The sequence below is a fragment of the Dendropsophus ebraccatus genome, chromosome 6 (assembly GCF_027789765.1).
Source record: "Dendropsophus ebraccatus isolate aDenEbr1 chromosome 6, aDenEbr1.pat, whole genome shotgun sequence".
Classification (NCBI taxonomy): Eukaryota; Metazoa; Chordata; class Amphibia; order Anura; family Hylidae; genus Dendropsophus; species Dendropsophus ebraccatus.
In genome coordinates, this window is record NC_091459.1 from 98,645,110 (window position 1) to 98,661,224 (window position 16,115).

The window sequence follows — 16,115 nt, forward strand, 5'->3', positions numbered from 1 at the left end:
AGGTTTAGGGCTCTGCAGTGTTAGGGAGTCCCATAGAATATTAAGAGAGCAGTGGCCAGGCATGCAATCTATATAAATTGTATACTTTGATGCTAATAGACTTGTATGGGCGGTATAAGCCTGGCCCACTCTACTGTTGACAACATTTACTTAGTGATGGACAGATGAGGGGAAGGGGGAGGGTATACAGCCTTGTGAATAAAGAAGGAAACCCTTTTGTCTAATAAGATCTATTATATATTTTTTTAAATTCTTTCCTAAATGCTTTGAGTTGTGCAAAGTTGCTTATAATGACGAATACACTTTAAAAATTAATAGCGTATTAAAAATAATAACTCCTCATGGTTTTCCAAAAATCTGATGTACTTTGCTGACAGAAGCAATGAAGGTCGAGCTACCTTTTTTGTATATCTGTCATCAACAGAATGCTTAGCCATGATGTTCTTCAGGGCTGTCAGGGCTAGGTGCCGGATATCCTGGTCTTCTTGCAATGCAAAACCAACCTCCCTTAATAGAATGCCAATCAAGAAGTGTTTCCGACAGAAGTCATCCGTTAAGGTGTACTCTGGCATGTCTTTGTCAAACATAGAGATATTACAAATGAGATAAAAACAGTCTAAGCAAATAAATGTCATTTTTCTAGTAAACATTTGGTATAAATTCAACAGTTTGTGAGATCTCTGGGATTATTTTTAAGTCAACCTACCATCACTTTAATGTCGCCTGGGGTGGGCCCAGGAGGCTTTTCTCCACCCCACTGGCCTCAACTGAGACATTGCTCTCTACAGCCAAACAAGAAGAGACAAGGCTGGTAGAGAGAAGGAGAAGCCAACAGGGACTCTCCAATGACTTGTGCTGTATAAAAGTGATGACAGGTTCCCTTTAATAACTAAACGGACCTTTAGAAGGGAGCACTTACCTAGTGCATGGTATGCTTTTGTAGAGTCTGTAGGTGTAACAGAATCTTCATGTTGTATGGGGAAAAATAATTAAAAAGAGTTAATGCTCATATTTACAAAATTAAATCAGTTTTTTGTTTGTGTATTTTAGGTTAAAACACTTACTCCTTATGTGTCTTTATTATGTGCTTAAAGGGGTTATCCAGCAGAAATCTTTATTTCAAATCAACTGGTTTCAGAAAGATATATATATATATATATATATATATATATATATGTATTTATTTGTAATTTACTTCTATTTTAAAATCTCAAAAAAATCTTCCAATACTTATCAGCTGCTGTATATCCTGTATAAAATGGTGTTTTCCTTTCATTCTGACATAAATTAAATATGGTTAAATATGCCCTTATTGTGTGCTCTTGGTGACTGTTCTCTGGTTAATGATCTCATATTGTGGATATTGAGTGGCTTCATTGGCCTGGGAATGTAACCCCTTATAATTGCATCTACACCCAATAATCTCGCCACCCATTACACTATCTTGTCTGTGTGGATATTGAGTGGCTTCATTAGCCCGGGAATGTAACCCCTTATAATTGCATCTACACCCAATGATCTCGCCACCCATTACACTATCTTGTCTGTGTGTGGGTGGCGTATGTTGGGCTATGATTGATTTCTTATTATGTTTTATTGTTTATGAATTATCATGTTTACCTTAGTTATTATACATCGTTTTATTATTACCTTTCTCTATGGGTTACTAACATCATGATATTTCTGCCCCTATACACACTATTAGGTATTTACATGGGGGATTCATCATTTGATGTGGCTTATGTGTCCACCGATTATGGGCTGTATTGCCTTGGATGTCATCACTGCGTCCTGTTCAATAAAACTGCGGGTGGAACGCATTCTGCGCTCCACTCCATAGCCCTGTACCTGATACATGACGCACTTCCGCCGCTTGGAACGCATTTGCGTTCCGGCAACCGGAAGTGGCCGCAGAACATCACTATATGGATTACTAGTGGCGTCTTTGACACTCTCGGCGTCCTTGTTATCTTCTGCAGGCTGGTAAGTGGTGCTTGTGCGCCCTATGCTTATACAGAGGCTACCTGATAAGTATCCAGTCAGGATTGTAGCGGAGTCACGTGACCGCATATAGGTCACGTGACCGCATCAACATACTAACCGTAACCCGGAAGTAATATGACTATTACCGGTATATAAGCCTGGCCTGCCTTTGATTCAGTGTCACCCTCTCATCGTGGGGTGAACATGGATCCCTGCAGGCAGTGTTGCGTCAATCCATCTGTATAGCTAAGTACAACAATCTGCTTTATTTATTTATCTATTTATTGCTCTAGTTCATCTGTATAGCTAAGTACAACAATCTGCTTTATTTATTTATCCATTTATTTATATGGGGTCATTCTCCTGTTATTTTCTTATCTGTTGTCACCATGCTGAGTACTAGTGACTTATCACTGCATTATTTTTACCATTCCTAAGAGGTCCATGGATATTGTTGTGATGAGAGGATATCCCTCACAGCAGGAATTGGTTTAAGCACATCCTCTGGAGTGCTACATGTGTTCCCTGATGAATCCGTCCATAACTGGGATGGCTGAAACGCGTCGGAACGAACACAGCTTATAAAATAGGTGCTGTGTAGGAACAAGCACAGCTTATGAAATAGGGGCTGTGTATATATAATGATATCTCTTGCTGTTTGTTTTTAAGGTGGTTTTGAGTTTACACTGTTTTTTCACTCTTTTCTGTCTTCTGTGTTTCTTGTTTCCTCCTGGGCACGTGCAATAAGGAAGGGACCGTCATCGTGGTTGGGGCCACCCTATTAAGGAGGTGGGTTCCCCAAAAGGCAGGGCAAGAGGTTACTAGGGCAGAGAGCAGGGCGCACCACCACTCTCCTCTCTTTTCCTCCCTTACTCTTAGACTGTATCTTGTGTACCTTGGCACCTGGCCTGTAGTCCCAAATTATTAGTATCCCTCCGGGGACGTGGGATAATCTCCCCGATATGCATATTGGCCCTTCAGGTTACTTCACTGTACATAGAGCACACTAGTGGATATTCTTTTTGTTGTCTGTGTGGACCTTTTTGTTGTATATTTTTAATGAATCATTAAAAGTTAAGTATTAGTTAGTCCTAAGTGGTCCTCATACGCCGGTGATTACTTTAAATTCTGACATAAATGTCTGACGCTGATGTCTATGCTGACATCTCTATCTGAGAGAGTAACTGTGCAGAGCAGGAGAGGTTTTCTATGGGGATTTGCTGCTACTTTGGACAGTTCCAGTTTGCTGGACAACCTCCTTAATGTGCTCTGTGCTATTTCTGTGGCTATTTCTTGTTACCTCCACTGTCTTTGTCTCCTTAGATCTGCATGAAGCATGGCTAGCCAATGATACTTGTATTTTTGCTGTGTGATATATTGCATTGTAAAACACACACACAAAAAAAATCATAAAAATGTATAAAAAAATAATACTGTAGTTCTGTAGAGTCACCATGACTGTCCTTGTATTGTTCTGTATTTTGCTGTGTGGTATATTGCATTGTAAAGCAAACAAAAAAGAATGTTAATAACATTTTATGAAAAGAAATAAAACTGTAGTTCTGAGTCGCCATGAAAATGATATATTATAGCTCTGACACTGTAACTAGTAGTGGCTACATCATACAGATATAAAGTTCTTGCTACAATATATGTGAGATTACAATCAATACCTCTAATTTTACATAGGTGACCGTTGGGGCATACACTAAATGGATATTTTATGAGAAATGGTCATGTAGTAGAGCACTGACCCTCATTTAGCCTTCAGAATCACAGAAATTTATTATGATGGATTCCACTAGATTTTCAAATCATTCTGCTGGAATATTGGCCCATGTGGACAGGACAGATTTTTGCATTTGCCTGAACAGAATGTTCTTCCTCTTCCAAGAGATGCTCTTTGAGATCGTAGGACAGTGAAGGACTGAGTTTTTTCCCTCTGCTCAGTGATCCAGTTTTTGCTCTCTTTTGCCCATTGGAGTCCTTCCTCTCTGTTTCCCTTAGAAAGCAGTGTCACTCAAGCTGGTTGTCTGCTGTTATAGCCCAACCATGCTGTAGAACGAGCAGTTGTGCATTTACAGATCACTGGATTTTCACATTCTAATGTGGATTCACAATGAAACTGATTTATGCAATAGCTGCTCACTTGATTTTATGCTGCACTCCTGAGTCACATGTCTAATTCTTCTACAGGAAAGCCCCAGTTGAATTGCAAGTGTATCTCTTACAGTGGCTATTTGGTGTATGTTTAGCTACTACGCATGCAGAAATGATATCAGAAATAATGACTATTGTATAGCGCTAGGTATTACCTGGAATGTTTGTAGATCTAATAGGTAAACAGAGAGGAATAAAATGTTCGTGACTGCAGACCTCCTGGAGGAACTCAAACTTGTACTGGTACAAAATCTGAAACGCAATAAAAGCTGTCATCTATAGACCGTACACTGCGGCTTTACTCTCAAAAACTACTCTGAAAACTCAACAGGATCTGCATCTAAAAGACACACAAATTTGCTTCAAGTATAAAGAGCTCAACACAGTAAACCTCGCGCAGTAGACTTTCCTCGTCAAAGTGGTCTTTTTGTTGGAGGACAATGAGACCAGGGGAACAAAGCTCTGCAGAGTGGCTAAGGAAAAGTGTACAGTACAGAAGGACTGTACCGCTGTTAAAATACTGCTCCTGAGGGTAGGAGAAGGTAGATGGTACCCCCTATTCTGCTTGGTTACTATGAGTATTAAGACCACTTTTAGTCTAAGGCTAGGTTCACACTATGGAAAAACAACGTCCGTATATATTACATAGTGTGAACCTTGCCTAAGACTGTACTAAAGCTTGTCCAGTATATTTCAAAGTGGCAATTTGTCAGACATATCAGAGCAGCATTAGAATCTATGTGGCTCAGTAGGACCTTTCAGTAGTTTATTATATAACAGTACTGTATATTACATGCTGTACCTGCACAGCCTTTTCTGGGAAGTTTTAGTTTACAGCTCAAGAAAATTCTAAGAAAAGTTTAATTTACAGTTATATGAACAAGCCCTAATTGGCATGCTCCCATCAGTTCAGTAGTGACTGAGACAACTCCCATCAGTTCAGTAGTGACTACCATCTGTTGCCGTTCAGCGCCAGTAATGTCCCGGACCTTAGGCACGGCTGTGCCTCCAGCCTGCATAACTTGCTTCTGATTCTCCACCGGGATCCCCCGGCCCCGCGGACTGGCTACATATCTGATCATGCGATTGGCGGTGTTGGGCTCGTAGCATGACCACCCCAGGTGAGCAGCTCTGGAGCCAAAACTATAAACATATTGCTTAGTTTGCAGTAATACACCATGTGTGCCCCAAGTGTCTACTATCTTTTCTAGTTGCATTCAGGTACTAATAATACTATTTATTATTATACCTGCAAAAACATAACTTGATGCTTAACAATGAAAAGAACACATGCACCCCTTACCTTGTGGTCCCCTGGGCTAAACATACTGATGCAGCCACTTATCAGCTTGAATACAAAACCACGATCCATAAATGTGAAACAGCGCTAAAAAAACACAGATCAAAGATTTTGTTAACCAAAAAAAAAATAAAATTTAATCTGCAGTACACATATTATTTTGAAAGTCTGAAGATGCTAGTAGCACCCTTCCCAGCTGTTTGTAAGGGCCATGTGGCCAGGTAAACAATGATAATAGTACGGCAATGCAGGTATGAGAGCAACCTCATCAAACAACTGTTTAGTATGCAACCTGATGGTCTATTTTAGGACAGGCCATCAATTTCATAAGGTTGTAGAACCCCTTTAAGGGTAAAGACTAGGCTCTGAAACCACAGCTAGCATACAGCTAGGGATTTTACATATACCGTATATAAAAAAAACGGCTTGGTGAGTAAACATTGTATTTTTTGTTTTTTTTCTACAAGCCTTTTTGGGGGATTTTTTCATAAAGACATTTTTGGTCATAAGACATTTTGGCCCAGATTTACTGTCAGGTTTGCAAAATCCTTACATACTAGGGTTTTGCTTTGACATTTTGGTAGATACAGTCTACTTGTTGGTTAGTGTATTTGGTTGGTTTTTTGATGCGCATCATTTTCTATGTTTCTATTGTTTCTAACTTTTCATTTAGGCAAAATTTGAGGTTTTCTGGTCTGGTTTGTCTTGAACAATCCATCATAAACACATATGAAATGTTTTGGGAACATTCTAAACATGCTAAAAAGGAAAAAAGAAAAACTACAAAATGTGGCAGCTTTCTATTTAGTAAATCTGGGCCTTTGTCTGAAGTGCATTTTATAAAAAGTATAGACTTTAATGCGACTCTGTAAACACCAACCCAGCCCACCAAACTGCTAGTACCATCCATTTGATGAGAGTAAGTCCTTACTGGTTGTGTCTTGGCCTTGGCTGGCGCCTTGGTTAGAGCAAAAAATTATCTTTTTATTCTGCAGTGCTGTGTCATACTGCTGTGGCCTAGGGTGTCTGTGCCCTAGGTCTGCAGAGCCTCTCCTTTCTTCCTCCCCACCCTCCTCATCATTAGGAACACCCCCAGGCAGGATTTCTATTAATTCCTGTCTAAACAGTGCACATGTGTCGCTATAGCACATGTGCAGCTTAGACAAGTGATGAATAGGAGAAATCCTGCGTGGGGGTGTTACTAATGATGAGGAGGGTGGGGAGGAAGAAAACAAACAAACAAACTACAAATTGGGACAAAAAGAATAAATGACTTTCTCACCTTCAGAAACGCAGCTAGGCTGAAGTTAGCCTTTTTTGTTTCTTCCAAGGCATCTTTGTATTTCCAAATGATATGGTCTGAGAAGCTCATTACCAGCAATTCCAATTCATTGTGGAAGGTTTTAGGGAACCTCTTAGTGCGCTCAACCTTACAAATAGAGAAAACTTTCCATCAGAGAGAAATTGCTGCGCACTCAGTCATTGGACATAACACAAATATAGAAAACCTCGACGTGCTACCTCTAGCAGTGCTTCTAAAAGCCGCCACATGTCAGGTGGAAACCAACAAGCTATAATATGGAGGCTTTTAGGAGTCCTGATAACTGCATCTTTATTTTTGCTAGAACTTGAATAATGCCAAACTAAAGTTGTTGTGCATATGAAAATGTGTCATGGAAAATATGTGGCCTGTGTGCAACATCATCAGTCAATGCACCAGAATCATTGGAAAGTCAGTAAAATTATATACGCAGGAAGGAGTAACAATTTTCTATGTGGTATTACATAAGTAGTATTATAAAGGCCTTGTTTTATGGTTGCTGCTCTGTAAAGGCCATATTACACGGCACAATATTGACGAGCGTTCTTTGCTCGCTGTCTTTGCTGTTACATGCACAGACAGCAGCGGGGAGGAGCTAAAGGGGCCACGTGGAGCTGCGGAAGGGATTGCCCGAACAATCCTTAGATTGTTTGGGTGGCCCATTGAAGTCAGCGGTGGTCTGTTCTTACTGCTTATATTACACGGAGCGATGAGCAGCAGACTGTCACTTTCATGATTGTGATTGTGCATGCATGTCTGCTGCTTGTGGTCTAATCGTTTGGTGTAATAGGGCCTTAAGTCATGTCCTCATACCTGTTTCTGTTACCCACTGTATGTGATTGCCCACCTGTTAGTATGTCCAGTCTAGTGGCACCAGAGATGCCATGGAATTAGAACTAGAACTTGGACAAAAACAGGATTTTTCAGCTCCAGTCCTCAATGTCCCCCCTTGGGTCATGTTTAAGGACCTCCATGGTATTTCCCAGGCCTCACTACAAGCACTCTCTATATGGGATATCCCCGAAACAAGATCAGTGGTAGGGCCTGTAGGACTGGAGTTATGAGCTGCAATCACAGATCTGCACAAGGTATCCTAAACAATTGTATTGTCTCTATAGAACCGATAACAGTCATGTTATTCTAAGTCCTAGCTCATATGACACTCAAAATGCTGGTCAGCCTCTGTAATATTTCCTGTACAGGTAAATCGCTTAAAGGGGTTATCCAGCGCTACAAAAACATGGCCCCTTTTCCCCCTCTCTTGTCTCCAGATTGAATGGGGTTTAAAACTCGGTTCCACTGAAGTAAATAGAGCTTATTTGCAAACCACACCTGACCTGGAGACAGGAGTGGGGCAAAAGTGGCCATGTTTAGGTAATGACAAGGGATGATTTTTTACTTTTTAAATGATAGGTGAAAAGATAAATCGCTATGAAAGGTTGTTCAAACAATTGTATTTACGATCATAAATACGATTGTAATTACAATTGTAATATAAAACTGATCCCCATGTTTCCACTACAAGGCTAGCAAACGATTAATGACGATTCTGATGCAATCGACGGCATGCAAAAAGAATTTTGTTTGTCGTTTACACCAGAAGAATATAACTTAAATTTGAATGATTTAACAATTTATTGCAAGATAATCGACCCGTGTACAAGGCCCGTAAGAGCCTAGTGACACCACATGGACAACCAATTTACCTGCATCATCTCTTTATCATGGAGATGTTGAGCCATGGACTTGATAATTATCTCAAAGAAAAACTGTGAATGCTGTAAAAAAACAAACAAAAAAAAAACACATTAGCTGTTATTTCTGGGAAGACGCTTTCTAATTTTAGTAATTTTTTTTAACCTGCTCAATATAAGATATTCTACAACAAAAAGGACAATTTCACCTGATTTATTGTACAAAGGGCTGTAATATGGTTTTGTATGTCCAGGACTACAGATGAATGATGCCAAAGCACTCCTGCGTTCCCCTCCCTCCCCCATGTATGTGAGGTTTTTATAATAAATCGACTGATATTTGCAACTGGACCGGTGAGCGCCGACTTCTTTTATTACCTGCATACAGTCACTACCTCTGGATTGTGTCTGTGCAAACAGCTGTTGCTGTCCTGTGGCTAGAATGGTCTGATGTATCTTGTCTATGCAGCCACTAGCGTGTGTGTGTGTGTGTGTGTGTGAATTAAGTCCTTTGATGAAGGCTCTGCTCCTCTCTTTTACATACTAAATAAACATTACTTGCTTTTATAACAAGGTTATATCACAGCAATACAGAAAGAAAACTGCACAGCAATCAATGCTGTAGGAGATATCCATTTGCTGATACATCTGATGTATAGATCCAGTGGTGCTCTCTTTCCTGCTACAGCTATTCCCCAATATGCTCTTGTTACCATAGAGCATAACTTACCTTACCTTTAATAACATTCTTCTCTCTATTACAGACTATTGGCTCAGACTAGGGTTTCACAGCAACATCGCTGTAGCAGAAAAAGTTGTACAAATTTGGCATTGTGCCTCTGTGGCCACCAAGAACCATTGCCTAAAATGCCTTACCTGTACCTGTCACTGTCATTATAACTTTCAAAATCTAAACTGAAAGTAGATGTGATATAAAGCAATTTTGCAATATACATTCTTTTTTATTTTTTAGTTATCACGAAAACACTGCACTTCCTGTTTTCTGACTTTTTATTCTCGAGTTTAAACACAGGAAGTCCTGTGTATCTCAGGCCATCTGAGCGCTCACAGAGAGAAGGCAGTCATGTGACTGATGGACACATTGAGCTGTGACTCTCTGTATTGGCCAGAATTCCTGTATTTAGCCTTTTTTTCAACCTGCACAAGTCAGCAAATCTGCCTTCAGGAGACTGGACCTGGATTTCTGGTAAGTTCAGCTTTGTTTTATAGCATGATAACAGCAAAAAAAATAATAATAATAATAATGAATGTATATTGCAAACTTGCTTTATTTCACATCTAGCGTTGATTTAGATTTTGAAAGTTATAATAACAGGTACACTTTAAATTTAGTAAACTTAATTTTGTATAGAAAACTTTAGTAATGAAGTATGAAAGTAATGTATCACTTTTCTCATTAACAGTTGGTGGGGCATGCCCTACTGCTGCCTGAAATATTTACTATTGCTGCTGCCAGAGATTATAGCTGCTGTAGCTTTCAGTTTTGGCTGCATAAACAGTGACAGATGCACCTATGTGTACGTGGCTCTTAAAGAGAACCTGTCACCCTTGGATGGCCCCCTGAACCCACCCTACCCCTGGATACGGCCCCCCCATACTTACCCCATCCTGCCAGTTCCGCTTCTGATGCCGGTCCCGCAGTGGAGATACGACGACCTGCTCATCTGCGTACTCAATATGCAAATGCTAATTTTTTTTTAAATCTTTGTTTAAAACCGTAACTAAAACCTTCCCTGATTACAGTATTCGCGTATTTTATTCTAAGCATCTGTGCACTTGTCAGGATAGATTTTCACTTTCTGCAACACTTACACTCCCTGACAGCAAGCAGAGATTTTGAAAATGGAAAAGAAGTGACACACAAAGGATAGTTACACAACTTTTCAATAATACAATATATAACACACTATATTTACCCCCTTTTAGTGTGTGTTGTGTATACACCTATACAATGTACTGATATACAGTACAGAAATACATGGCTTACCCTTAGCACTAGCTTAATCGTATTAAGCTCATTGCATTTTAACAGGCTTGTCACCCCTTTGGTAAGTTCTTCATGGACTGTCCGATCCCCATGTGACTGCGTTTTAAACACGTACTAAGACGAAAAGAATGAAAATGGTTAATACATAGATGGTAGAATAGATGACAAGGACAAAAAGTCCTTGTGCTGATGCATGATGCACAATTTCTGATTGATGGGTCTTCACTGTTCTACTGAGGGTGTTACATAAGGCAAAAAATAAGAGGTCATTTACATACAGGCCTGTACTTACCTTTACATAGGAGTGGACGTAGTGCTCCAATTGCTCCTCGTGACATTTAGCTACAATGTCTGTCAGAACCCTACAGCAGAGAGACATTCATTAGCACAACTGGAAGTATATGTAAAGGCAATTCTAATGAGACCTAGATCTCTGGGGTGAGCAGTGTACAGCAATGAGGCATAGGATGCTGGAAGAAGCGGCCTTTATCTCACCAGCTCCCATATCATTAGTACTAGAAGCTGGAAGCCTTCAGCTAAAACCCTGGCACAGTCGTGTACATTAATGGTAATGTATTTCAAATCTTCAGAGATTTTTAACTCAGTTATCTAAATGTGTTTCCTTTTAATTTAATTTTAAAGGTTTGGACCATGAACAACATGTATTACTTATCCACAGGATACAGTAGGTGCTAAAAGTCTAATCGTTGGGGGTCTGACTACTGGGAAACCCACAGATGTCAAGAACAGGGGATTCTTTGGAAGAAGATGCAAGCTGCAGCTCCTTTAAAAACAGAAGGTGAGTACAGCACTTGGCTATCTTTGTCTGTGCCATAGAATTCAATAGGTAAAAAAAAAAAAGGGTCAGGAAATAATGCAGATTTGTAGATTACTTCTATTTGAAAATCTCCAGTCTTCCAGTATTTATCCGCTGCTGTATGTCCTGCTGGAAGTGGTGTTTTTACTCCAGTCTGACACAGTGCTCTATGCTGCCACCTCTGTCCATGTCAGGAACTTTCCAGAGCAGGAGAGGTTTTCTAAAGGAATTTTCTACTGCTCTGGACAGTTTTTGACATGGACAGAGGTGGCAGCAGAGACCATCGTGTCAGGTTGGAAAGAATACACCACTTCCTGCAGGACATATGGCAGCTGATAAGTACTGGAAGGCTTAAGATATATATATATATATATATATATATATGTAATTTACAGTTCTGTATAACTTTGTGAAATCAATTGATTTGAAACCTAAACAGGTGACTTTATGATGTGTTTACACAGAGAGCTTTATCAGACAAGTTTTGATAGCCAAAGCCAGAAATGGATTTGAAAAGAGGAGAAATCTCAGGCTTTCCTTTATGACCCTTTCTCTGTTTATAGTCTGTTCGTGGCTTTGGCTTCAAAGATCTGTCAGATAAATCTGTCTGTGTAAACGCAGCATTAGGATTCCTGATGATCTTATATAGATGATTAGGTGATAAAATTATTTAGTACGCTTCTTAGCACTCTCTAATGGTGATGGCAGGTATCTTCTCTTTTAAAATGCTGCTATCCCTTTAAAAAACCTTTGACAGACGTCATAAATTTTAATTGGTCTGCGTGTTCAGATTCTTGCTAGTGAGGAACACTCTCTGACTTGCTGTTCTTGCCATCTCATTGCATAAGATGGAGAATTGTGGAGTGAAGTTGGTCATTTTTGGGGGGGTTCTGTCTAGTTGTTGGTGGGGGTCTTAACATCTTTGTGGGACGTGAAAAGTTTTTAAAAGTGAGATTAACACTTTTAATCTATGTCCATGCATGGGGATCTGGCGCTCTGTATCACAAAAATTCCAGTTAAAAAAAAAAATACGGCCATTTGCTCTGGTTTGTAACCACTCAAAAATACCACACCTACGGTATGTGTGCCACTTTTTTTTTTATGTTTTTGAAAAAGTTCCACTAACCCAAGTAAAGTAAAAACACCACAAAACAAGAAAGATGTTATAGATATAGATACTTTCTTACTGACCACCAGATAACATGTGGCTGTAGTTCTTTTCAGGGGTTTTTAGCAGAAAAAAACACCATATGTGAAACTACCCTGCCACATTCTTCTAGCACTGTACAATCCTGTTCACATTATCAGATCTTATGAAAATACCTGGCTCACTGCACACAACTGACACTAGATAGTACCTTGTAGTAACTGTGATCACTTCATCATCATTATTTTGTGTAAGAACATGAAAGAGTTGATTGAACAAAACAGGGAGAAAGCTTATAATCATGTGGATCTTCTCAATGTTCAGCAGGTTCTGGGGATGGAAAAATCAGGATAACTATTACAACTTACCCCTAATAAAAGAAAATATAGAGAAAAATTCTGAAATTGCGGTTTGTGGGCATATAGTCTCTGAAGCACACTCAGACAGCTTACAGGGGATCTGTCATCTGTAATTCGTGTTCCAAACTGCTGACAAACTTCTCCTGAGCTGTAACACCTCCTTACTCCCCTTCCTATACCCAGGGCCGTAATACCAGCTGCTGCTGCCCTAGGCACTAAACCTGAAGACGCCCCATCTTCACTCACCAATTAGCATAATGATTTTCTAGTTTCTGAATATCATATTGATATCTGACCACATTAACTGTACGTCTCCACATGCAGCCAAAACCAGACCCTCATGCAGTGACCAATAGACGTACTGAATGGCCAATAATCCTGGTAACAGCACATGAATACTGGGGAAGAAATGGGAGCCTGGTTTCGGCCACATGCATTTCTCTACATGGAGAAACATTGTCTGAATCACATTATTCATGGGTTTTAACGGCTTAGAACATAAACAAATTTCCACATTGAATCAATGATAAGGGCCGTCTGCATATTGCCTGAGTGAATTCTCACCACAGGATTGGTAGATTGGTAGGTAATAGCTCCAGGTGTCACATTTACCACCGCCACACCATACCTGACCAATACCGCCATACTGTGACTGGATAACACCGCCATACCAGACCTAACCAATACTACCATACTGTGACTGGATAACACCGCCATACCAGACCTGACCAATTCCACCATACTGTGACTGGAGAACACCGCCATACCAGACCTGACCAATACCGCCATACTGTGACTGAATAACACCACCAAACCAGACCTGACCAATACTGCCATACTGTGACTGGATAACAGCGCCATTGCAGACCTGACCAATACCGGCATTCTCCACCCCCCCCACCCCCCCCCCCCCCACCCCCTCCGAAAAGACAAGTCTGAAAGAGAGGTGAGAGACTAAAAGAATATAAATTAAAAAAAAAATTGTTTCTTTCCCCCTGCTCCCTGATGCTGCCCCTCTGCAAGGTGCTGCCCTAGGCACCGGACCATGGGTTCTTAGTGGTAAATACGGCCCTGCCTATATCTGACCCTGCTTGGGGCTCAGCTACCAAGTGTCAATCGAGCAGGAAGGGGCATAGAGGAAGCTTTCAGCTGGCAGCATATCAGGAGCTTGGAAAAGATTCTCTGAATCTTTGTAGCAGAGAATAAAAGCATTATTCTATGTTCTGGTAGCACAGCAAGATATTTGAAAGGTACCATGTGTCTTCACCTAACAGCTACAGTATCTAATGGTGTGTATACATAGACAGATTATGTGACATATTATTGAAGCCAAAGCCAAGAACAGAGAAATCCATTCCTGGCTTTGGATTCAATAATCTGTCAGATAAATCTGTCTGTGTAAACGCACCACTACAGTGTCAGCAGTTTGGAACATGAATTACACTGACAGATTAAAGTTAAGAAGAGCTGGAAAAGGTAATGGATAACTTGACCGAATGGAAAGTGATTTGTGCTCTGGAGTGTTCTTTATTCAGTTACCAGGTTAGGGTATGTGCCACTACGGAATCCCAAGGAACACCCGTTGCAGATTCCGCAGCTCGCACTCGCTCGCAGACTCTTTGCTGCTCCCATAGACCCCATTCTATGATTTGCCAGATTTCGCTGTCCAGCCGAAAAATGAACCTGCTCATTCTTTAGGCAGACGGCGGAATCTAGCAAATCATAAAATGAAGCCTATAGTAGCAGCGGAGATGTGTTCGGCCGCCAGAGTCTTCGAGTGGGTACGAGCTGAAGAACCCACAACGGGTGTTCCGTCGTTTTTCTGCAGTGTGCACTTACCCATAGAGGTAGGGATGTGACTCATATCTGATGTCTTATGATTCTTTTTTAGGCCCAGTGTGCATAAATATGGCCCATCCTCATGAGTACCGGGTTGGGGTCACACACTGTATTTTGGGCCAAATTTTGGTTAGTATTTTTTTTTACCATGGAACATGGAGTTTTTTCTGTGTATTGGATGACCTCCTGGATAAAACTACTGATCGAAATGAGACTCCAAATACTGTTTGTGAACTAAACCAAGGCTGTGTTCATATTTAGCATTTTGATCACTATTTTGTCCTCATTTTGGAACCAAGGGATTGGACCCAATAAAGAAAAAAGATTTTAGTTACAATAACTGACCAAAATACTGAGAACAGCCTTAGGGTATGTTCACACTACGTAAAAGGACGGCCGTTGTTGCCATTGGCAACAAAGGCCTTACTTTATGCAGTGTGGAACATTGCCTACATTTCTATGGGATCACGACCGGAGTGTATACACATCAAATACGCTCCGAACGGGATCCCGTGCGGACCCGCAAATAACTGACATGTCAGTTTTCTGCGGCCGCAATTTAATGAATTGCGGCCGTAGGAAACCCTGTCAGTTCACACACTGAAGCGAGCGGCTCCGGCCACTTGCTTTATTGTGTGCTGTGGGAGGTTCTGATGTGGGCAATCGCATCAGAACCCTGCTGCCGGAAAGATCACCTGGCTGGTACTTAAGTACCGACCGGGATGATCCGGGCAGAGACTGGCCGTTCCATGACCCGGCCGGGTCACGGAACAGCCGGTCTCATACGTAGTGTGAACATAGCCTTAGGCTGCATTCACACGTCCGTAGATTTTGCGGACCTACAAATGGTGAATGCATGCAATGGATTGTTTCCCTGCCCGGCATGATGTATTAATATCCTGCCGGAAACGGGGAAACTGAATTGTGGCACTGTAGAGATAGAGCCGCGCGGGAACCGTGCTGCAAAAAATACTGGTGAGCCATAATACGGCCTTTTGTGGAATGGATTTCCTACCCACCCTTACCCACATTGAAAATTAATATTAGAGTGTGAGCTGGCTGTACCTTACAAGACACCAGAAAGTTGAGGGGTGGAGGCTTTGAGAGTTCATGTTCCCGTTTTTGGCATTGCTGAAAAAAGTTATTCAGATGTGGGTCCTAAAATGAAACAAGAAATGTTAAGAATAAAAAAAAATATCAGCCTGTAACGTCCTTTATTACACATTGCAAAATTGTAGAAGAAGCACTTACCTGAGTATACACGGTTGATACAGCAATAGTTGATACTTTAAATAGTGGTTTTGCTCCATCAACCCATTTCACATCATTTGCAGTATACTACAACATAAAAAGTTCATTTATGTTACAAATAAAGGTTCTATTTGTAAAATAAAAATAGTATATGAAGAAACATTACTAAATTGTTATCTCTTAAAGAGTGTCAACTGGCCCCAGTACCTTATAGCTGCAGGGCACAGCCCTGGAGG

The 16,115-nt window shown here is 40.7% G+C and overlaps 1 protein-coding gene across 4 annotated transcripts in view; it reads right to left on the reverse strand.

Moving 5' to 3' along the window:
* Positions 1-16,115, reverse strand: part of DOCK10 (dedicator of cytokinesis 10) — a 222,844-nt gene that overhangs the window by 51,009 nt on the left and 155,720 nt on the right. For all 4 annotated transcript variants that reach the window (XM_069975419.1, XM_069975417.1, XM_069975416.1 and 1 more), the window contains exons 22-32: positions 15,880-15,966; positions 15,694-15,786; positions 12,642-12,760; positions 10,759-10,828; positions 10,467-10,580; positions 8,471-8,542; positions 6,726-6,872; positions 5,447-5,530; positions 4,299-4,395; positions 920-964; positions 399-574 (exon numbers count right to left, since the gene is read on the reverse strand). In XM_069975419.1, the coding sequence (XP_069831520.1) occupies positions 399-574; positions 920-964; positions 4,299-4,395; positions 5,447-5,530; positions 6,726-6,872; positions 8,471-8,542; positions 10,467-10,580; positions 10,759-10,828; positions 12,642-12,760; positions 15,694-15,786; positions 15,880-15,966 (1,104 nt within the window). The remainder of the gene's footprint in view (positions 1-398; positions 575-919; positions 965-4,298; positions 4,396-5,446; positions 5,531-6,725; positions 6,873-8,470; positions 8,543-10,466; positions 10,581-10,758; positions 10,829-12,641; positions 12,761-15,693; positions 15,787-15,879; positions 15,967-16,115) is intronic.